General features: G+C 43.8%; 2 protein-coding genes, 2 long non-coding RNA genes and 2 other non-coding genes across 8 annotated transcripts; 4 read left to right on the top strand and 2 right to left on the bottom strand.

The window, feature by feature from the left end:
• Positions 1–8: 8 nt before the first annotated feature.
• Positions 9–1,948, bottom strand: LOC125713191 (gamma-crystallin M2-like). The gene is made up of 3 exons (XM_048984150.1): positions 1,940–1,948; positions 1,451–1,774; positions 9–1,195 (listed from the first exon to the last, which is right to left on the bottom strand). Exons 1-3 carry the CDS (start codon positions 1,946–1,948, stop codon positions 932–934), a joined length of 597 nt encoding a protein of 198 aa, XP_048840107.1. The 3' UTR covers positions 9–931.
• Positions 1,949–5,401: 3,453 nt separating this feature from the next.
• On the top strand, positions 5,402–7,488 carry LOC125713189 (uncharacterized). Its single transcript, XM_048984149.1, has 5 exons — positions 5,402–5,653; positions 5,764–6,074; positions 6,192–6,448; positions 6,553–6,798; positions 6,906–7,488. Exons 1-5 carry the CDS (start codon positions 5,506–5,508, stop codon positions 7,486–7,488), a joined length of 1,545 nt encoding a protein of 514 aa, XP_048840106.1. The 5' UTR covers positions 5,402–5,505.
• A 1,050-nt stretch (positions 7,489–8,538) lies between these two features.
• On the bottom strand, positions 8,539–16,849 carry LOC125713045 (uncharacterized). 3 transcript variants are annotated; one of them, XR_007383453.1, is made up of 5 exons: positions 16,384–16,847; positions 16,011–16,074; positions 12,557–12,869; positions 11,652–11,842; positions 8,539–9,578 (listed from the first exon to the last, which is right to left on the bottom strand). It is a non-coding gene; the product is annotated as an uncharacterized LOC125713045 (long non-coding RNA). The 3 variants fall into 3 exon arrangements; XR_007383451.1 differs by lacking the exon at positions 8,539–9,578 and having other exon boundaries at positions 11,593–11,842; positions 16,384–16,849; XR_007383452.1 differs by lacking the exons at positions 8,539–9,578; positions 16,011–16,074; positions 16,384–16,847 and adding an exon at positions 14,880–14,998 and having other exon boundaries at positions 11,593–11,842.
• On the top strand, positions 13,101–13,207 carry LOC125713540 (U6 spliceosomal RNA). The gene has a single exon (XR_007383619.1). It is a non-coding gene; the product is annotated as a U6 spliceosomal RNA (small nuclear RNA).
• trnar-acg (transfer RNA arginine (anticodon ACG)) lies at positions 13,753–13,825 on the top strand. Its single transcript has one exon. It is a non-coding gene; the product is annotated as a tRNA-Arg (tRNA).
• Positions 16,850–21,090: 4,241 nt separating the features above from the next.
• Positions 21,091–22,340, top strand: LOC125713345 (uncharacterized). Its single transcript, XR_007383563.1, has 3 exons — positions 21,091–21,765; positions 21,958–22,068; positions 22,163–22,340. It is a non-coding gene; the product is annotated as an uncharacterized LOC125713345 (long non-coding RNA).
• Positions 22,341–22,867: the final 527 nt, after the last annotated feature.

Below are 22,867 nucleotides of genomic sequence, written 5' to 3'. Positions count from 1 at the left end.
ATATATGCTTATAGTGTGTTATATGGAAGTTAGATTTTGTACATGCACACAGTATGCAACAAGCCTTATTCTTTCCCATACCTTTTAAGGTAAATCAATGGGCATTTATCCCAGTCACTGGAATAAGTTTATTAAAACCTTGTACCTTGTGCTTAAAAATATAGGGTCTGAAGTTTTGTTTTGTTGGCTTGTTATTGCATACAAAGAAGACTTTTATTTGATTGCTACCCTTTGTAACTTTCTTTACCCCATGTACCCTATTTTACAAAAGGTGTAAATTGCACTTACACATCACACAAGCATAATGAGAACGAACTGTTCAAATTACAGATAAATACACTGTCATTGCATTTAAGTAAAAATTAACAGTAATGCTTCTTGGTTCTTACAACCAAAAATGGCTAATTTGGTCGGATTTAAGGTATCAAGGTTTAAATGGACTTCATATTCTTTCACTTACATTTCGCCCAGACTACCTTAAATCCATCAAGTTATCCCCATAAGCCAGTAACCCCACTTCGTAGTACAGGCCACAGGGGTTATGTGTTCAAACTTTCTGGTCCTAGTGACACTTCCAGCTGCTGCATGTAAAATACGCCAGTGTTTAATGTGCAGTGTGTGCTCCCAGATAGCACAGCATTACAGTAGTCAAACCTACTGTATACATAGGTATGTATCAATTTCTCAGTATCTTGAATCGACATAGCTTGACAATAGTACATAGCTTTACAAAGCACACCTTTGATACTGCATCCATAAGAGATTTGAATGACAGGCTTGTATCTAAGTTGACATGTAGGTTACAGGCTGAGCTGCTGAGGAAAAAGTTCAAACCTCTTGGAGTGGAGTGTGGAGGTTATAGCAATCTTTATTATTATGGTAATACACTTGTCATTTATTTTGATATGTACCCTTTTAGGATCATAGTTTTTCAGTACCGGGAGTCCATGATTCGCCTCATGGACATGAACCTCATACCACCGAAGTTCCTGTACTCCCCAGGCCAGAAGTACCTCATCCTGCCTCTGTAGTGGGGCTGCTCATACATAAGCCAGTGGCCGTCCATCACGTGGCAGGACATGCAGTTGGACCAGCGATAACGATCCATGATGGAGTCACAGTCATCCATCATCTCCATCATCTGACCTCCAAATTTATCCCTGTCGTAGATCCTCATTCTGTAGGATCCTCTGTACTGTTTAAATAACAGGTAAGCAGTAAGGTTATTTCTGTCATCTGGAATACCCAAATCTAATGTGAAACTCAACAATAAACTTTCCACAATTGTGGCTGTCTTTTTGTTAAAGTAGAAGTTTTGATTCACTTTAATTCCATCCCATGCACTGATCTGCAATAGCAACAGGCTGGCATTACAATGCATGGCATCCATATGCTGACCTACTACTGATTATCATCTTGTGAGATACAAAGATTTACAATGTGCTGCGGCTGAACATATCATGGGGATCATGCGGCAGGATCTGAACCAGTCGCCCATGCCCATGCAGTCAGGATACTCGCCCCTTCTCACAAAGTACTGGCTTCCCGTGTAATTACAGCCGTCATAGAGCATGAAGCAGCCACTATGCACTCTGCAGGAGTAGCAGTGTCTCAGGTAGGAGCTGAGGTCACTGCAGTCACCACTGCAGTCATAAGAGCGACCCCCAAAGTTCCTATCCTCGTAGAAGGTGATCTGAAACAAATCCACGCCCTTTATGAATGGTACAGCATCAGCCTGCAATACGTGAAGCCTATCATGGTCTGTTTTTATAAGCTATCTCCTGAAGTACTACTGAAACAGCTATATTAGAATCAGATTACAATTGCAACCAGGCACCCCAAAATGCATTCCGTGGTCTCTATGAAAGAGAAATCCTAAGTGGCAGTGCAGTGCACCTGTCACACATACACACTCCCCGGTATATAATGAGCTACCTACCCTGCTCATTGTGCTGGTGATGGTTCTCCAACCACACTTGTCTCTGCAGATACACTTCGCCTCTGCTCACTTTTAATCTATGGGCCTATTATGAAAAATCCTGACGTAGCATAACATTTGTGAAACACTAGTACAGGAATGTCATGTGACATTCTGGGCCATGACATCATAAATGCACATATACATAGAGTATATTGTTGTGTCTGCTTGTTAACTAGTGCTGATTTCCTTTGCTAAACACAAAGTAAGTTTTTCCTCGCGCTATGGACTCTTTCAGAGAAAGTTTGTCTGTGGAAAAGGTAAAAAGAAAATGATGACAATTGCAAGAGCATGTGCTCTGAATTGTCTCCTGTTACTGCCCTGGAATAGTTATGAAACAGAACAGTTGGTAAAAATGCAAGACACATAATCAAAATCATTTCAAAGAAGGTACCAAAATTCTGTGCCTTTCAGGCCCTCCTCCACAGGAGGGCTGATAAACGTTCATTTCTATGAGATTTGGAATCAAATCATGTTCCAGCTACTGAGGAGATTACAGATCCATCATTGTAAGTTTTGTGTATAAATTTAAACTCTCACAGTATAAACTTACACAATATACCAACAGTGGTGGTTTACCTCAAGGAAACAGGGTTAAAATATAGGGAACCCTGCTGGTGCTTTCTTACCAAAGCCCAGTTCCTCTACAAACACATCTCCTGTTTACCCTCTAGCACTGATAAACAGGTCAACCCAGCAGAATTATCATGCCTAAGTGTTGAATTAGTCCCTATTTCCGATATTATTTTACTGTTTGTCTGCAATGGGCAGCCCCCCCCCCCCCGTCCTGGGTTGTTCCCCGCCTTGTGCCCGTAGTTTCCGGGATAGGCTCTGGACCCTGAAGAATAAGCGGTTTGGAAAATGGATGGATGGCTGGATTTTGTCTCAGCGGATGTCTGATGTCACAAACCAGTTACAGTCACAAGCGTGGTTCCTTCTGGATTCTTCAGTTCGCAGAAAGAGGTGGCATATCTGAAATGAAGTTCCTGGTCAGTCTTCTTAAGCGAAGAAATCTTATATCAACCAAAAAAGGTTCCTAGGTCACTCTGCCAGTTCTTAGCTCCTTCTCCTCCCTGGCTCGCCAATAAGATGTAAGGAATCCACTTGCAGAGACTGGTTTCAGTAAAACAGTGGTTTGAACATTAAAAATAATATAATATACAGTGTAGAAATATACTGGGTATTGAAACGCAGCTCAAATACAAATTAAGGACAGTTCTTACATCCCATTTATACCACAAAAGACCCTCCCCCAACTTTGTGTAGGTGTTGTGAGTGCATTTGCATATGAAGGGTGACCTCCTGAAGTGTGAGGATACGTGGTGTGTTCGATTCTCTCTCTCCGACTCGGAACTCAGACGAAAATGTCACGAAACATCACACAAAACGTCACTTCCTGTCGGAAACACGCCTCTTTTATGACATAGTGTCAGACAGAAATTTCTTGCCCGAGTTGCCCTTGTGATGTAATTTCAACATGGCAGTTTACACACTGAACAGTAATTCTATTTTTATAAATCCTTAAAAATGTTTATTTTGTTAAATGTATTAATGATTATAAATGTAATTGCACGTGTTCGATTTAGAGAATACCATATCGTGACCATAAACAATATCCTAGTGGCAATATCAGATTTTTACCAGACTTGTCTTTGGTTTGTTTGTAGTTTGTTTGCCTCTTGAGAAAAGAATATCGCTATGAATGTACTATAATATTTTAAAAAGCAGAAAAAATAATCTTACTCTAAAACTACTAAAATATAAAGCAACAACAGACAGCAGCGTATTCATGGAGGCAGCCATGTTTGTTCCGAGATGTGGTAGCTCGAACGGGAGATTGCTGAACGTTATGTCACTCAACTCGGAATTTCCGAGTTCCGAGAGAAAAACGAACGCACCATCGGAGACAGGGATGGGGCAGGACAGGTGAGAGAATCCCGTGAGATCAAATGGCAACTTAGTCTGGCCACTGTAAATTTAGTTATTTCCCCTAGTGGTACCATCTGGAACCCCCAATCTCTCCATGACTTTCCCCATGATCATAGTTTGATAACCTTGCCTGTATTCAAATGATCAACCAGGAACACTGGGGCATCTTTATCACTTTTCCTTACAGTGAACAGGGAGTCGTCTGGTAGATGATTTTCAGCATGTTTTTTTCTCCCGCTCGAAACGCAAAAGATGAACACAGAAAGTGTGTGACACTGACATGTTGACAGAGCATGCTTATGCGTGTCCTCCTCCATCAGGTATGCTTAAGTGTTTTAATATGTTTTTTATGTAATCTTTATTAAAATTCCCCTGTACTACTTCTGTGACTAACAAAGAATAAGCAATCAAGAGCTAATGCAAATCTAATACTGACATTCAATATTTGTACTCAGTAACAGAATTTTTATTGTTTTATCCATTAACTGTGTGCAACTATACTGCTTAATATTTGAACAACTTGGCAAGTTGGCAAATTGGCAATCCCAATTTTATACAGACAATTTACCTTTACAATATTAATACAGACAGTCCTCTACTTACGAACATTCAACTTACGAACTTTTAACTTACGAAGTCCAAATCCAGATTGTGTTCATTTGGCTCCCTTTTCCTGTCCGCAACATCAATTTTTTTTTTCTGCGAACCAATTCCGTGTAGAACGTGTCCGTGCTCACTGCTCATGAAGGTGATGGGCTGTTGCCCATGGCGACGGGGCTGATGCGGCGCTACCATGAAGCTGGAGTCCCTCCGCCCAAGCTCCTGTACGTGGACAGAGACTGCTGCTCGTCGGTGGGGAAGTCCAGAGCAGCAGCCATGTTCTGCGAATGGGAGGAGCTGGTCCTCAGGCTGGACGTGTGGCACCCGATGAGAAGATTCGCTGTGGGCGTCACCACGGACAGCCACCAGCTCTACGGCCTGTTCATGGCGAAGCTGTCGTCATGCATCTCCGAGTGGGACAGTGCAGACGTGGCTCGCCTGAGGGAGGCTGTTCGGGCGGAACTGGAGGGGAAGCAGGGCATCGTGGGCCTGAGCGAAGACCAGCTGACTGGCAGGCAGACCGCGAAGATGCTGGCTCGGCACTGTCGCCGCCGTACCCGCGGGGCACAGGAGACCGAGCAGCTCATCGCTCAGCTGCTGGCGGCCTTCAGGGACGTGAAGGACACCATGGGCATCCCCCTGCTGGACAACCAAAGGATGGACGCCATATGGGACACCCAGAGGCACCACCTTGGTTGCATCCAAGACCCTCCTGGATTCCAGCTTTACACGAAGACAGGGCAGCTGACCAAGGGAGGTATCGTCCTCCCCACCTACCGCTGCGCGTGTGGCTCCACGTCGTCGGAGTCATTCCACATCGACCGCTTCATCCCTGGTGAGTATGTCCTTCTAACAGTTTCTGCATGTGCGTTTGCCATTGAATGAGTACACGCGTGTGCATATTGATCAGCTTAACATGCAAGTTTCCTTTTTTACAGGCACCTCCGCCAGTGCAGAAAATTTCCAGGCCTACCTGCTAGAAGGGTTGGTGCAGTGGAATGAGGACAGAGCAGCGGCAGCGGTGGACCAGCCAAAGCAGGTGCTGCACTGTTACAGTGGACAACTGCAGCACAGCCTCATCCAGCTCAGCCAGCAGCTGCTGGGCCTCAAGCTGGTTGAGGACTACAGAGCCGGGGGAGTATACAGGTAGGTGTGCTTATATGGACCATCACCATGTTCTGACCAGCTACCCTGTTATGTAAGGGTTACGGCTTTGTATAATCTGCCATAATTCTGTAACCCTGATTCCGCTGCAGGAGAGCTCATCGGGGTGGAGTACCTGTACTCCCAGCAGTGCTTGGAGCTGAGGGAGGACGTCGGCCATGACCCTGACGCCCCAGATGGCACCCCCCATGTCCTGGAGAGCCTAGAGGATGAGGACTTTGAAGAGGCAGGGCCAGAAGAGGAACGTGACCCCACCATTTCCTCTTTGCACTTCACTGACAGCTCCCTCACTCCGCACTCCTCACCCGCTGTGGCAGAGGTCCCCTCGGCTCACATAGAGCTGCCCGCGGACCCAGGCCCAAGTGTTGTGACTCCAGGCAGTGCTGATGATGATGGTAATGATGTAAGCCCAAAACTGGAGAAGCAGAATCGATAGTCACTGATTTTTTTTTTTCATTCACTTAAAGGATATTTGCAGTGCTGTTTCGCTCACACTTTACTCCCTTTGTCATCCTGTCAGGTTTTCAGAGGCCCTGATGGAGCTCCGGGGTACGACCACGTGGTCAGGCTGGCGAGGTACCTGGTGGGGCTACGTGACGAGCCCTGTGTCTCGGAGAGTCACGTTGCCAGGATTGTCTCTCTCTGGAACAACCTGCCAGAGAGAGACAGGCAGCGTGTTTCCTGCCCACCGGGGCACAGGGAGCGGATCCTTCAGGGCAGGTTCGAGGCCAGCCACTCGAAAACATCAGTGTGCGCAGGGAAGGAAAGCCTGAAGCGGTGAGTGAATTATTTGTGTAGACCAGTGATATTACAGATTTCCAGGCATGCATACTCTGCTGCTGTGTTAGGCCAAGTGTAACGTCTACATTTCCTTTGAGCAGCTGCCTGCTGAACCAAGGCACCAGGCCTGCACAGTGGCCTCATGTGAGCAGACTCGTGGAGGCCATCTGCTTGGAGCTCTGCTCACTTCACCCAGCTGGCCAGATCGCTGGGGTGAGGCTGAACCGCTGGGCTGTCGTCCTGCAGGACTACAGCAGGATCAGACAGCTGGTCCTGAGCAGCCCGGGGCTCATGCAGGCCACGTCGCTGCAGGTTTTCGAAATAAACCAGCGTACACTGTCCGTTTGGTAAGTGTGTTCAGCCAACATTTTGGGATCAGCTGAACTGAGGGATTTTTACGACTTAACCTTAGTGAGCATTTTTCATTGTTTTAAAAATATCTCGTTTCTCCTAGGCATAACGATTTAGTGAAGCGGCAAGAACGTGCTGTGCTGTCCACGTACATCCCTGTCCCCAACCTCAGCCTGACAACACCCACCCCTCTACCGGAGCCCAGGCAGGAGGAGCCAGAGCCTGCAGAACCTCCTTCTGACCTGAGGCCGTTCACCTTTTCCTCCCCTCCAGGCCTGTCCGGGCAGGCTGTGTGGAGAAGGCAGCAAACTACTCCTACTCCGCAACCCCAGCCTGCTCCTCTGCCCCCTGCATTAGTCCCGCCGACACCTGAACCAGCCACAGCTGCCCTGCCGACACCCCCACCAGATCACTTGCAGGCAGACTCCCCCGGCAACCTGCCCGGGTTAAAGATTTGGAGCTGGACCACCGAGTGGAGGCGGAGGAAGGCAGCTGAAGCCTTGGCCGGTTCGCAGGGTCTCCCCATCCCACCACGTGTCAGCCATCAGCACTACGCGTGCACACAGTGCGGGCAGCTGCGGCGGCAGCAGTATGGACACAGAAGGTTTAAAAATAAAATTTTCTGTGAGAAGGCAGAAGGGATGTCCTATGATGAGTGGAAGGCACAGCAGGAGGAGCCGCGCTAAATTATATAATAGATGATTATATTTCATTATTTATATATATATAATATAGTTTTATGTATAAATTTGATATTTGTCTCAATTATTTAGTATGGCTTTTATAAATAAAATTTCTTTTGCTGAAGCAAAGTGTGTACGAGACTTTTTTTTTCCCCACGGGAAGCTTAAGTAGGTTATGTTTGGAGTTATGGGTGGATCTGGATTTGATCCATAGCCCAGTGGTTTGTATTATGTTATTTATATACTGTGTATACTCGCACACAAACAAACAAAAAGAAATGCTTCATTTTTTCAAACTTTCAAGTTTTCCTGGATATAGTGTGTATGTGACTTCCCCCCCCCCGCCAATTAAAAGCTTATTTTCAGAGATAAGGCTGGAGCTGGATGACCCATGACTATATATCACTAATATATAATAATTTATTATTATATTATAATAATACTTGTAAGTTTTGTTGAAGTAAGGTACATATAAACCAAGTACGGGTATTTTCAGACTTATTTTGGAGGTATGGCTGAAGCAGGATTCAAACTCACGAGCTCTGCACCAGAGCTAATGGTGCGCTCCAACTCGGATGAAAACGGCACGAAAAGTCACAAAAAATGTCACTTCCTGTCAGAAACGCGCCTCTTATGACGTTGATATCGGCCAAAATTTTGTTGTTGCCCGTGACATAATTTGAACATGGAGGTTTGTAGTTTGTTTGCCTCTCGAAAAAAGAATATCGCTATGAATGTACTAAGATATTTTATAAAGCTTTTAATGCGGTTTGACTAGTTCGTGTTTCTTGTTCGCCTCTCGGAAATAATATTCTTACTCCAAAATTGCTAAAATATAAAGCAACTACATACAGCAGCGTATTCATGGAAGCAACCATCTTTGTTCCGAGTTGTGGTAGCTCGAACGGGAGATTGTCAAATGTGATGTCACCCAACTCGGAGTTCCGAGAGATAATCGAACGCAATCTCAGCCCTAGACAGAGACAAGGGCAACGACACTACCTTAGTGGGGCCCACAGATATCTTAAAGGAGCAACAGCACTAACACTGACATTTAATACTTGTACTCAGTCACAGAATTTTTATTGTTTTATCCATTAACTGTGTGCAACTACACTGCTTAATATTCGAACAACTTGGCAAGTTTCATCCCAAATTCATACAGACAATTTACAATATTAAGAAGTTCTCTACTTACGAAGTTTCAACTTACGAACTTTCAGATATACGAACGAAGAGCACTGCAAGTCCAAATTGTGTTCATTCGGCTCCCTTTTCCTGTCCGCAACATCCATTTTTTTTTTGCGAGCCAATTCCAGGTAGAATGACTTCTGGCCGCTACTCCCGCGTGCAGCAGCGTAGCGTGCCTACTCCCAACATCCTAGTTCTATGTACTTCTGTATACCCTTAAAATGATGTTGAATGACGACTTATGAACATTTCAAGTTATGAACAGCCGTATCTCATTCATAAGTAGAGAAGCGTCTGTAATGAATATATTGACTCTGACTTTGTAATGAAATTGTCTTTGGTTTTTGATTAGTACGTGTGGGTTCATTTTCATCATGTAGAATTTTTGCATTCAACAGGTGCACAGATTCTGTTTCCCTTAAAGCACAAGTGCTAGAGGAAACTATCAACAAGCTGTAAACAGAACTGGCGAAACTCAGTGTCACCATTGCAGATCAACTGATTTTATGCATCTGATGTGGACTTTCAGTTTTCCTTCTGAGACGGTCTTCTGAGTATTTTGGCATGCATATTGACCGTTGTTGAGCATGTATTTTCAGATGGATCAAACGCTTTTGCGTCGGGGCATCCACCAAGATGAAGAGCATCTAGATGAATAACAGATCCGCAAGGCAACACATGAATATGACAGAATTCAGAGTTCTGCTCCAAAACTGCTGGTTCAAGTTCAAGGCCTCTTCATTGCTTCAGTCTGCTGTGTTCCCTTGGTTACGCTTCCTGCCAATTTATTCTTCTTAACCGACAAGACGAATTTTCCATTTCCCATCGTTCTGATGTATCGCAATACTCCTGGCTTCGTCCAGGTTCAGAAGATTATTCACAAGCAGTTTCTTGCCACCTGCCTGGAAGACGTGTTTGGAGAAGAGGAGTGAATGATCTCACCCTACGTTCCCTGTATTACGCGGCACTGCTCGTTGAAGACCCAGCCATTGCAAGAATGGCCCTAACAAATGCAAGACCGATCGCAAATAAGACTTTTATTCAGTGATTTCTTTCTCATTCAGCAATGGTTTAATGATTCTATTCAGAGCCTTTGATGTGATTGCAGGAAAGTGGAACGAAAATGGAAAGACAATTACAAGTCTCTTACGACATTTTAAAGAGTTGTCTGACCACTTTTCAAGCCACTGTAAAACGTGCACGGGAAAATTATTTCTCTGCCTTAGTTGCCGAAAATCAACATAACCCTAAAGTTTTTAGTGCTACAAAATCAGTTGTATCTGCACTAGAGCACTTTAATTTTAATCTTAACTTGTCCGACGAAACGTGAAGATTTTTTTCAAGATTTTTACAAGTAAGACTGACGCTGTTAGCCAGAATATTGCCCCAATATGGTTAGGATTATGTCACATTCTTATGATAGGAGCCAAAGAAAATCACTGACAGAGTTTGAACCTCTTTCCCTTCCTTGTTAAGGGAAATAGTGTCTAACTCAAAATCTTATTTTTCTTCTTCTTCCAATGTCATTCCATCTAGTCCTTTCAAACATGTGTTTGACATTGACCCCTGGGTGCTTTCTATTCGAAATACCTGCCTCTCAACAGGCACTGTTCTCTCCTGTTTTAAACATCTAGTAGTCCAGAAATTGCTTAAAAAGTCTATTTTAGACTCTCACGTACTTTCCAATTATCATGCTATTTCAAAGTTGCTGTTCTTCTCTGAAGTTCTGGAAAAAGTGGTCCTTCCTTTTTTACCAAGCAATAATGTTTTAGAAATATTCCAATAAGATTTTAAGGCCCTTCATAGCACTGAGACTGCATTATTACTAGTTAAATGGCCTCCTTCTTATTTCTGATGCCGGGGATTGAGGGAATATTGGTTCTTTTAGCCATTTTCAGACCATCAAATTGTACTAACCCTATCTGAGTATTTGGGTCAACTTTCTACTTTTGTGAAAGATCACGCACTAAATTTGGGTGTTATCTTTGACTGATTGATCGCCAAATGAATTCTGTAGTTAATCGGCTTTTTAATCATCTTGTAAAAATCTCATAAGTTCAATCATTTTTATCACCTCCAGATCTTGAGAAAGTTATTCATGCCCTGATTTCATCCCACTTTGATTACTGTTAACTCTCTGTAAGTCAGGAATCAGTAAGTCATCACTTTGTCGCATACAGCTAGTTCAGAGCACCACAGCTAGGCTATTGACAGAGACAAGAAACAGGGTCATGTAACACCTATCTCGAGAATACTCCTCCATTGGAGATAGGGTTCTCTCCTTCGGTCTCTTTTTAAATCACGATTAAAAAACTATTTTTTAGATTGGCTTTTAGTGTCGATCAATGAGAGTCTTATTATTTTAGTCCCTGGTTGCATTGTATTGTAACTATTTACGAGGTTCTCTTGATTGTGTTTTATCGGTGCAAGAACTTTGTACAGCACTTTGGAGGACTTCAGTTATTTGAATGTGCTGTAGAATAGAAATTTACATTACACTGGCCAGATGACTCCCCTCGTACATGGCACAAGTCTCAAAATCTACATGCCGTTACCCATGGTCTATGACTTTCTGACCACTCAGTGCACTGAGACTGTTTTGTTCTCTCTTCTGAGATGTCAGCTTTGATAGGACTCGCTGTAAAACTCTCCAGCAAAAGTAGCTGATGGCAGTTGGCAACAAAGTTCAGTTTGCTCTCAAGTTTCAGGCTGAGTACAGGGAGTTTTGGAAGCTCTGGAGCACTTGCGTACTGTGTGGACCTTATGGTTGTGACAGATCATACGCTGCGGAGTAATGCCTCTTAAGGATTCAGCAACAGACATCACTGCCAAGTCAGAGAGGGGTCATGAAATAAGCAAATTATAGCAACTTCCAGAGAGAATAGCATATGTGAATTTATAAAAATCCTTTAAATAAAAAAAAAAGAATGTTTTATTATGAAATGCACATTATCACACACACGTATGCAAATTACCCAGGTCCTTAGCCGACGTCAGGTCTGCAGAGAGTTAGTACAGGCACTCTTGATGGGGCTGTCTGCATTTTCATCATACTACCATGTGCACACTGGAAAAGCAAGGCGAGCAGGTCGGCGCACAGTGCTTTCCCTGCAGTGCATGAGCATAACATGCTGTTTAACTGCACAGGCTCAATCCGTAAAGTGACCTACAGGTGAACAAAGAAGTGTGACAGTATAAGGCATGGAATGAAATGTTTGTTATAATAATTAACGATGAGCTTAATTAATGAAAATAGACCTTCTGAACAAAGTTTCATGGAAAAACAAGAGCGATATGAAACTAAGGCTACAGGTAGCCCTCTAGCAGTCTTATGATATTTGTATTACTATCAAGCACCCTTACTGTGTAGTACCAAGTTATCATGTGACATTTACTGTCACAATAATATCGACTCATTTAAGCAGATTACACACTACTCGCTTTAGACACAAAGCTCCTGCAATGCCACACACACAGAAACACTGAAGCTGAGTGGAGTTGCTTTGGTGGGGAGGTAACCAGTGCCAAAACACTCAGCATAGAAATCTGCAACTGCAGTGAATAAATATGAAAACAAGAAAGGGTAACAGAACAAATATGTGTAGACGATATCTGCAACTGCAGTAAATAAATGTCGACAGACCACTGTATAACAGAACATGTAGGTTTATGTTAGCAAACTGCTACACAAAATCTGTAGGGAATGTGGTCGTTTCCTCATTGATCTGCGACACCCGCATCTTACCACTATCTCTATATTACAAACGTTTGATACTGATCATGTAGAAAGAACAAAAAAATAAATAAAATTGCTCGAGTCATAAATTAGCATGCCATGTGATACGAGCTAGCAAAGTAGCATTGACAAGAGAGCACTTACCGTCACCTTTGAAAAGAATTTTCATGAAAATTTTTGTGCCCCCGTTCAAGTGTTTTCGATGATATGCGGCTTTCCATTGACCGTGTAACATGTGCCATGGTCATTTTTGGAAGATTGTTGAGAGAACAGCCGAAGAACAACCCCGATTGCTCCATTGTGTTTGCCGACCACCATTAAACAGGAAGTTGGTTATCCCAGCAAGAAACTGGCAGGAAGTTGTCATCGATACCTACTGGATTCCTCTCCCAGTCGACCAATAAAATACTCAGAAGAGGATTCTACTTTGCATCGTTCCCAACATGCCACGCTGGCTCTGGCAAGAGAGAAATAATAGAAGAAAAGAAGAAATAATACAAGAAAATGATTCATTTTTAGATGTAAGCCATTGTAAAATAAATCATCCATGTACGAAAATGTAGTAGTTGGTAAAACTAAAGCTTACATTGATGAAATAGTAGTACTACAAGCTGTATGAGCCCACCCATCAACGTGAGAGTGTAAGGTGGGACGCTATACATAAGGAGCTTGATCAGCTCTAGCTATCGTGCTCGCTTCGGCAGCACATATACTAAAATTGGAACGATACAGAGAAGATTAGCATGGCCCCTGCGCAAGGATGACACGCAAATTCGTGAAGCGTTCCATATTTTGCACATCGTAATTCAGAAAAGTCTATTCAGAATAGTCTATTTCACTATTCCATGCCAAATGTACAATTTTCTTTGTACGACTTGCCACTGAAAGGGTTAAAAAATGCCTGTTTTCAATGCAGCACGTGATGAGTATGTGTTGAAAACACAAGTACTCTTAAACTGCTTGCCGTTTATTGGCAATGTGGGATATTTTCAATATTAAGTTTCATTTGAGTTGATTTTTCCATTCTCTTCCGTTCTCAAAGGTATTATTGCAAATCTCTGTATCACTCCAATTATGAATGTGATGCCAAAGCAAGCCATATATTACTACATATATAGTAGATTTCCTTTTTAACCTTCAAATTTATCTGTATTTATCCGTAAACTTAAACTTAAACTTAAAAGGACGAGTCTGTCCTTGTGACAGAGGGGACTGGCTATTTTTAAGCAATCTTTGAAAGTCATCTGAAGTGTAGAATCGATATAACAGACGTTTATCTGGTTGCTGGGGCGTTTCAGTTAATGTACTCTTTGTTCCGTACAGTTACAGCACGTTTTCGTGGGCCAGTGGCGCAATGGATAACGCGTCTGACTACGGATCAGAAGATTCTAGGTTCGACTCCTGGCTGGCTCGAGCATTTTTTTGCTCGTTCCGTGGTACGAGCTCACGGTCTGTCCCGTATCAGCTGCAGTCGCGCAACTCGCAGACTGCGCACCGTTTTCCAACTCGCAGCCCGGGGAGGGGGGGGGGAGGAGATTATGAATAAGAAATAGCTTACATTTTACTTCCACATCACTCGATAACTATATTAGTCAGTATATAATTGAAGTCATTACTTTTTACTTCGCGGATCCATTTTTGCGTAAGATTGTTTGAATTGCCCTTTTTTTAAATAATAAAAAAAGATTCCGAACTTTTAAAAAGGCAATCAGCCGCAAGCTGGAATTCCATTTCAATAAGTAAATCACACAAAATAAATGTCTTTGTAATACGGCGCACAGCTACAAAACGCCTACAGTTTATCGCGAGGTTTTTTTCTCTGCATGGGCTCGCTCTTCGTTACAGGGAACGACTTTCACTTTGCTGATAAAATGCGGTGTCGCGTGTGAACTACTACTTCTTCACATCGAAAGCGGAAACCCTAAAAGCTGGAGTTTGTGGGGACCTTCTAAAACGCTTAACATTAAAAAGGGTTAACGTGGCGTAATGTTCCGAAACAGCGACCAATAATAACCAAATTTCTCTCGGACATATCTGCTCATAAACACTCCCATTCGGCGAAAAAACCGAAATGCCAATTTTGGCGATTATTGGGCGATGTTTTGGAACATCTATTAACGATAAGCTTTTTCCTTTAAATATGAGTTGACGTCCATACTCGGTTTTCATTTTTTCGCTAGACGGGACTATTTATGACCAGATATGTCCGAGAGAAATGCGGGGATTGGTCGCTGTTGCGGAACATTAAGCCACCTTACGCTTTTCACATAAATCTTTTTAAAACGTCCCATGTTCTGAGCTGTAAGCACTTGCGTCCTGTATATTCTGCAGGGCAATGCTTCAAGGGGTGAAAGAAGTTCGTAGAATTCCCAGTTGTAGTTCGCAAGTTTTCCACAGAGTTTAAAGTACACTGCTCCAGTGTGTTTAAACTGCAAAAAGTATCACCACGATACCCACGTCTTTTTACCTTGTTTATCCACAACATGTCCTAAATAAAAGACGCTTCGAATGCTGAGCTGTACACGTCTTCACCAGTAAGGGAGGCTTCCTCTGAAGCAGCGCTCATTTCTTCCAAAACAGAAGCACGCGTGCTTCGCAAATTCAACCAATCACGCTGTCCGTAGGTTGTCCGTCCTTAAAAGACTGCCATGTGATTGGTTGGAACTGCGTTCGTTTTCTGTACAGTAATGACTGCGGCTCACGTGCGCCATCTAGAGTTATTCCTTACTGACAGACCAGCGGGGGAGCTCCACGACTTCTCAGTCAGTTGGGTTAGATTAAGCTAGACGTGGTGATCGTCCGACAAATGTTTAGATAATGGCAATTTATGTCGGACAATCATGACTTCAAGCTTAAATTAACCCAGCTTGTTGTGTCGAAAGCCTCCCCCCTATCGCGTGCACTCTCAGTACCGCGGTGTTTTAACAGCATTTAATTCGCCAACACCGACTGCATGCGAGCTACACAATTGTAATGTTTAGGGTATAATCTACGAGTTAGTGGATGTCAGTAGAAATCTGAAGTCAGCCTGACCTTCCAATCCAGAGATAAGGGGAGGGGGTTGTGCTGGCAGGGAGGAAAATTACGATTCACTGCCATGCTGTACTTGTGTAACTGCGTATAAACACATGTTGTGTTGTACCACGGGTAAAACCACTGGTAGGTGAAATAAAATCATATAGTAGATGAAAAAACATTCACTCGTCATAAATCTGGGTGTCAGGAGTGTGAATATTCGAGAGCAGTTATATTAAAATATCTTTTACATTTTGCTTAGGGCTGACCAATGCGGTACTGAGAATGCGCGTGCACGCCAAAGGGTAGGAGAGTTTCGGCACGAGACCGTGTTCATTTCTTAGCCGTATAATCTGTCGGATTTAAGGTACCCCAATTTACATGGATTTTCTCTTTGTTCACTTACTTATATTCCAGACACCCACAAATCCGATCATTTATCCGCATAAGCAAGAAATCCTGTTTGATGAACTAGGCCCCTGCTTGATTAACTAGGCCCCTGCTTGATGGTCCAGGCCCCTGCTTGTAGCAGGATAGGCTCGCAGGCTAAACATGGCAACATGTAGGTCTACAAGCGGACTACCTTTCATATAGTGCAAGGCAGGTCCCGGGTTACGAAGGTTCGTAGGTCCGTCTTGAAGTGGAATCTGAAGTCGGAACAGATACATATGGTTGCTATTTAGCGCCAGTTAGTCAAATGCATAGTATACGGCACATATTTTACCTTTACATATAAAACACGTAAACACTTCCAAATAAACAAAACATCATAAACACAATATGGTACATAATGACAATATAATACAGTAATTACAAAAGTAACTACATACGGTACTGTGCTGTAAAGAGAGAATTTGGGTGTGTGCATGTGTGAAGATATACAGTACCATAAAAAATAATTAAAGTTCTTAAGCCAGTTTAGAAAGAAAAGATCACGACTAAAGGTTAATATTTACCCTAGCTCCATCGCCGTCTTGCATGCTGGCAGCGGCCTTCACGACTTAACGTTTACACGAACCGCTGAGGCCGCGCAATGTTCTTACGGGCGTCACAAAATAGTGCGTGTGTGCATTATGAACTTTTATATCCGAGTCAAATTCTTAATATATTGGGCCCCATGTCCGTCAATTTGTAAGTACGAGTTGTCCGTCAGTCGCACGTTATTAACCCGGACACTCACTGTACTGAAAATGAACTCCCAAGTAATCCGCTACATCGAGTTAATTCGTAGTATACTGCTTAAGAGTCAGTCACATTTCAACTTAAAAATACATTTTTCATCGGACTAAAATATGTTCGACTTCAAAATTTAAAACATAGTAAACTCAAATTTCTGAATTTTTAAGACCTTAATTGGTTCAACTCCAGTTTAAGACTTTTCAATAGCCCACAGACATCCCTAGATGGTCGGCCACCTCGATCCATTTCGACGCACTGCCGAGGTTAGTGCGCGATTCATAAATTGGCTCCAGCACAATTCCGCTGGCCTCCATTAGGTGGCAGGCTTGTTACACAGGTGAAAACCCAGCACTTTATATTCGAGTGGAAACGTTCTTGGTCTATGCCAGGGAGCATTATGCTGTATTACAAAGCATTTCTACTGCAATTTGCAGGTGCAACTTCTCACATAACAGCAATACCAACTGATGGGGGTCATGTGTGGCTCCTACTGCCAGTCATGCATGGAAGTAATTCTTAGTAGCCACGGCGAAACACGTTTCCTCCTCCTACCGAGATTCCGGTAATTCTAGGTAGCGACAGCCAGTCACACTACCTTCTGTGACCAAGTTTCAGGCTAAATCTTGGTTGCAGCAGCCAATTACTTTTCCTCCTACCAAGTTTCGATGCAAATCTTGGTAGTGACAACCAATCACATTTCTCCCTCCTACCAAAAATGAAAAGGACGGCCCAAATGGTCAAGTAATTCCAGAGAATAATTTATTATGAGAAACACTCCCAAGAAGTTGGTGATTTAATACTGATTTATATAGGGGTCTAAATTCATCATAATTAATCATTATAGAATTTAGTGATTAATTGTCATTGTTGACACACAAGAACAAAACGCGCCCTCTGCATTTAACTCATATGTGACAACGTGACATGGCCGGGGGGCAGCTAATTCAGCGCCCAGGGAGCAGTATCTTGCTGGCTGGGGATTCAAACACGCCATCTTTCAATTACAAGCGCACATCCATAACTATCAAGCCACCACTGCCCTATGGATCTATCGATCGGTATGTCTATTGTATGATGAAAATCAGAATTTAACACATTTTTCAAGGCTTGTAAGCCCAATATGATTTTTATAAATATAAAGTTTTGCTGAAGCAAGGTGTAGATTTTTTCCTCCATTGAAAGTGTGATGGCTCCAGCCACACAGTAAGACCTGGGGTCAGTATTTGTATGTGTTTTCTGCATTACAGCTGTTATTGTATTGTCTTTGGGGTTAGGTGTAGTGTATGTGGGCATATATTTTGATACTGTAGGGTTGTGTGTAGTGATTGTTTAATCTTTTGGTTTGTAATTACGGGTGGCATGGTGGTGCAGTGGTTAGCACTGCTGCCTCACACCTCTGGGACCCGGGTTCGAGTCTCCGCTTGGGTCACATGTATGTGGAGTTTGCATGTTCTCCCCATGTTATCATGGGGTTTCCTCCGGGTACTCCGGTTTCCCTCCACAGTCCAAAAACATGCTGAGGCTAATTGGCATCGCTGAATTGCCCATAGGTGTGCATGTGTGAGTGACTGGTGTGTGAGTGTGCCCTGCGATGGGCTGGCCCCCCACCCTGGGTTGTTCCCTGCCTCGTGCCCATTGCTTCCGGGATAGGCTCCGGACCCCCCGCGACCCAATAGGATAAGCGGTTTGGAAAATGGATGGATGGATGGATGTTTCGTTGACCTCTTTTATGGGCCCAGTTATTAAGGTTTCAGTTTGCTATTGTTTGCATTTTGGGGGTCAATAAAGCCCTATTTCTTTAAGTTCCTGTCTTTGTCGCCCTACTGCTTGGTCCCTCACAATTGTTGGCAGCGGGGGCATCATTCAGTGGCAGACATAGGCTTTTTCTTTCTTTTGGATTTTTGGTTTTTTTTTTTTTTTTGTCCTGTGTTCCCCTCCAGTGAGGAAGAAGTGGGAAAGACCAAGGAGCACTGGTGAGCTCACAGGCTCCGCAGGAGAAGCTAGCTGGGAGTGAAGAGGTTGAACAGGGAGCTTCCGGTGGGGTAGATGGTACAGAGTGTGAAGGAAAGGAGCCAACCCTGTCTGATCTGATGGCTATTTTTCAAGCCCATATGGGGCAGCAGGTGGCCCGAGAAGAGAGGCAGAGGGAGATCACTGTAAAACAGGAACAACGGTTTAAATCGCTGCAACATCAGTTCCAGCTATTGCAGATGGAAGTGCAGGCCCGGACCTCACTGCCTCCAGATCCTCTATCAGTAGATGAGTCCCCGGATTTGGAGGAACCTTATCTCCCGCAGGCCCAAGTTGGGGCTATGGCTGGGACCATCAATCCAGTCATAAGTGTGGCAAGTCAATATCATCCACATTGCAAGCCCAGGTTAGAAAAATTAACTGATGCTGATGATGTTGAGCATTTTCTTACTGCCTTTGAACGCATTGCAGAAGCATGCAGGTGGCCAGAAGTGGATTGGATTTTTCATTTAATGCCATTGCTGACTGGAAAAGCCAGAGGGGCTTATGTGCATATGGAGGTCGAAGATGCCCTTGACTATGACAAGGTAAAGAGTGCCATTTTTTCTAAGTATGAAATCAATTCTGAGACATATAGGCAGGGGTTCCGCTCCCTGGAGGTTTACCCTGATGAACGCCCCAAGGAATTGTATGCAAGACTTAAGGAGCTTTATGGGAAGTGGATACAGCCAAAAGGTAAAACCATTCCTGAGATTGGTGAAATTATCATATTGGAGCAATTCTTGAGAATGTCTGTCAGTGTTATTGTCAATTCCTTTACATGTACTAGCCATATAAAGATATCGAGATTACTTTTCCCACTGTCCCTTGCATACATTAGACAAACAATACAGGACGGGACGAACTATGAAGTGCACAGAACAGCAACATAACAACGTAACCTGTGTTTATACCAAATTCTAAACACTAAAAATACAGTGGACAGACAAGTGTACAAGTACAGCACAACAGAACATGTATGTGCAGTGAGTAAATGGTAAAGTGCATGGATTGTAGCAGTAAACAATATGTAGGTAGTAAACAGTATGTAATCAGTGAACAACATGTAAAGTGCATGTGGATTGAACTTAACTCATTGCTGCCAGTTCCTGACTTTTTCAGTGCAAAGTCAATAGCAGCATTGATAGATAAAAAATAAAAATAGCAGCAGGTTGTGCAATTTCCATATATGAAGATAGTCTTTCTATTTTGTGAGTCAGAGGATGCAGGGTCCGAATTGTTTACTCTGGGGCTGGAAAGAAGAGTTCAACATCCTGACGGCTTGGTGGACAAAGCTGTTAGTGAGTCTGGTGGTACGGGAGCGGAGACTCCTGTACCTCCTTCCAGAGGGCAGGAGGTTGAACAACCTGTGTTCAGTGTGACTGGCATCACTTGCAATTGTGGTTGTGGTTGTGGTTGCGGAGCAGGCGAATGGTGTATATGTCTTTCAGGGAGGGGAGTGATGTGCCAATGACCTTCTCCGCTGTGTTCACTATGCGCTGTAGGGCCTTTCTGTTATAGTCATGTTGTCCCCTGAGCTCCAGATTTGGATCCGAGAGCATGACCCCAGTTCGGCAATGGAGGCTGCTAAGTTGGCTGATGTGTTTGTGGCTGCCCGGAGGAAGGGACAGCCATGGAGCTACACCTCAGGGAAGATTGTAAAAGATGGCCACAAACCTATCCACCAGCAGTCAGAAGCCGGTGGCTGGGGGGGTGGTAAGCCACCTACTGTATGTGGGAGAATCAAGTAACTACTAGGCCATTAAGGCCTTTGGGTCACAAGTTGATTTGTTACCTTTGTGGAAGAGAAGGACATACAAAACCCATGTGTCCTAAAAATTCAGCTGAGTCAACACAAATGTGTTTGGTGCCGCACCGTCATGCTGAGTCTGAGTTCCAGAGGAGCATATCTGTTAAAATGGTAAATATTGAAATAAATGGAACAGCTTTAAAGGCCTTGATTGATACGGGAAGTGATCAGACCCTCATCAACAGGAAGTTTGTTCCGCCTAACGCTGTCAACACTAGAGACACCATTCCTATCTGTGTACACGGGGATGAGAAAAGGTATCCAACAGCGGAAGTGTACATGAAGGTAGACGGTGTAATTTATCTTGTGAACATTGGGGTTGTTTAACCTACCTTATCCAGCGGTGTTGGGTCGGGACAGTCCTGTGCTTTTTGATTTGTTGGAGCCAGAGGGAAGCCGAAAATGTAATGTTACTAGAGCACAGGCTAAAAGGTCCTGTGAGTGCCTAGAGGGACTCGGTGCTCTACCCTTCTACAATAGTGAGTTGGAGATCTTGCCTGGGAAATCACGGAAAACTCGTCAGAGAAGAGTGGAGAAATTCCAACATACAGTGGTGAAACCTCTAACCCACACTGATCTAGAGCTGTTTTCAGGGTTTCAGGTGCCAGCCAATGTCATTGATATGCAGAGAACTGATCCATCTTTGATGCCTCTGTTTAAGGAAGCAAAGGAGAAGGAGCCAGGAGTGGAACTGGATTGCAAGGAGGGCTTTGTTACAAAATGGCATTCTCTATCGGCAGCGGGGCTCAGGGCAGCAGCTGGTGGTTTCCCAAGTAGAGATGCAATACTTGCATTGGGGCATTCTGTTCCCTGGGCTGGCCACCTAGGTAAACACAAGACCACAGCATATATTCAACAATGCTTTCATTGGCCCGGCTTGCGTAGAGATGTTGCTCAGTTTTGCAGAAGTTGCCCTCAGTGCCAAAGGACATCTTCCAGTATTCCATCCAAAGCTCCCCTCCAGCCATTACCTATCATTGGTACTCCTTTTGAATGTCTGGGGATGGACATTGTTGGTCCAGTTCAAAGGAGTAAGGCAGGAAACCGTTATATGCTGGTTATAACAGATTGTGACCAAATACCCAGAGGTTTTTCCATTGAAGTCCATAAAAGCAAAATTAGTGGCTTTTTGTTTAGTACATTTCTTTTCCAGGATGGGCTTCCCTTGGGAAATTAACTGATCAGGGTACTAATTTTATGTCTATCCTGTTGAAGCAGGTCTATCAGTTACTTGGCATCAGGAGTTTGAGGACTACACCATACCATCCCCAAACTGATGGCCTGACTGAGCGCTTCAAGACTCTGAAGCAGATGCTCCGGAAGTTTGCGAACAGTAGTGGTATGGACTGGGATCAATGGCTGCCTTATCTCCTTTTTGCCTATAGAGGTACCACAGTCCTCTACAGGTTTCTCCCCCTTTGAGCTGCTGTATGGGCATGAAGTGAGAGGGCCCCTCTCGCTGATGAAGGACATCTGGGAGGGAAGTAAGGGTAGCAATGGACCTGTGAACGTTGTTTCCTATGTTGTGCAGATGAGGGATCGATTGGAGAGAATGCATGAGCTTGCTCAGTTGCATATGAAAGAGGCCCAGCAGCACCAGAAGACTTGGTATGATCGGTCAGCTCGGCAGAGATCCTTCGAGGTGAGGTGGTACGACCACAGGTTAGTAAGATTCATGATATTGAGTCGTGTCCTCTGCCGCAAATGAGAACTGTGATCCTTTCTGGGCATGGCAGGTTATCATCGCTTTATACCACAGTTCTCTGCCAGAGCAGCTAAGCTCACTGATCTGACTGGTTTTCAGCATCCCAATCAGGTCCAGTGGACGGAGGAGGCTGTGGAAGCCTTTCAGGACATCCAGCACTCATTGAGTAAGAATCCTGTTTTGTATAGTCCAAATTTTGATGACCATTTTATATTAGACAGATGCTTCTGATAGGGGTTTGGGGGCAGTGCTTCTGCAGGGACCTCTAGGTGATCGTCATCCTGTTGCCTACATCAGTCGGAAGTTGTTCCCCAGGGAGGTCCGATATTCAACGGTGGAGAAGGAGGCGTTGGCCATTAAATGGGCTCAGTATCTGAAGGAGTCCAATCTCCTGGGTAGAGAATTTACCCTGGAAATGGACCATAAAGCTTTGCAGTGGATGGAATGGATGAAAGACACCAACGGAAGAATCACCCAATGGTATCTATCACTGCAACTTTTTTTTTTTTTTCTCTCAATGTTCAACATATTCCAGGCAAGGATAACCTTACAACAGATTCTCTCCCGCTGTGCCAGCGAGAGTTCTGTGGCGGGGGGGTGTGATGGCTCCAGCCACACAGTAAGACCTGGGGTCAGTATTTGTATGTTTTCTGCATTACAACTGTTATTGTATTGTCTTTGGGGTTAGGTGTAGTGTATGTGGGTATATATTTTGATATTGTAGGGTTGTGTGTAG

This window comes from Brienomyrus brachyistius, chromosome 18 (assembly GCF_023856365.1).
Source record: "Brienomyrus brachyistius isolate T26 chromosome 18, BBRACH_0.4, whole genome shotgun sequence".
Taxonomy (NCBI): Eukaryota; Metazoa; Chordata; class Actinopteri; order Osteoglossiformes; family Mormyridae; genus Brienomyrus; species Brienomyrus brachyistius.
Note: the sequence above shows the minus strand (reverse complement) of the source record. Positions and strands in the feature narration are given on the sequence as shown.

Coding starts and splice junctions, on each gene's coding strand:
- LOC125713189 (XM_048984149.1), top strand. CDS start 5,506: ATGAGGACAGAGCAGCGGCAGCGGTGGACCAGCCAAAGCAGGTGCTGC. Junction 6,075..6,191: donor CTGATGATGATGGTAATGAT/GTAAGCCCAAAA, acceptor TCATCCTGTCAG/GTTTTCAGAGGCCCTGATGG. Junction 6,799..6,905: donor CAGCGTACACTGTCCGTTTG/GTAAGTGTGTTC, acceptor CGTTTCTCCTAG/GCATAACGATTTAGTGAAGC.
- LOC125713191 (XM_048984150.1), bottom strand. Junction 1,196..1,450: donor TGATCCCCATGATATGTTCA/GCCGCAGCACAT, acceptor TTATTTAAACAG/TACAGAGGATCCTACAGAAT.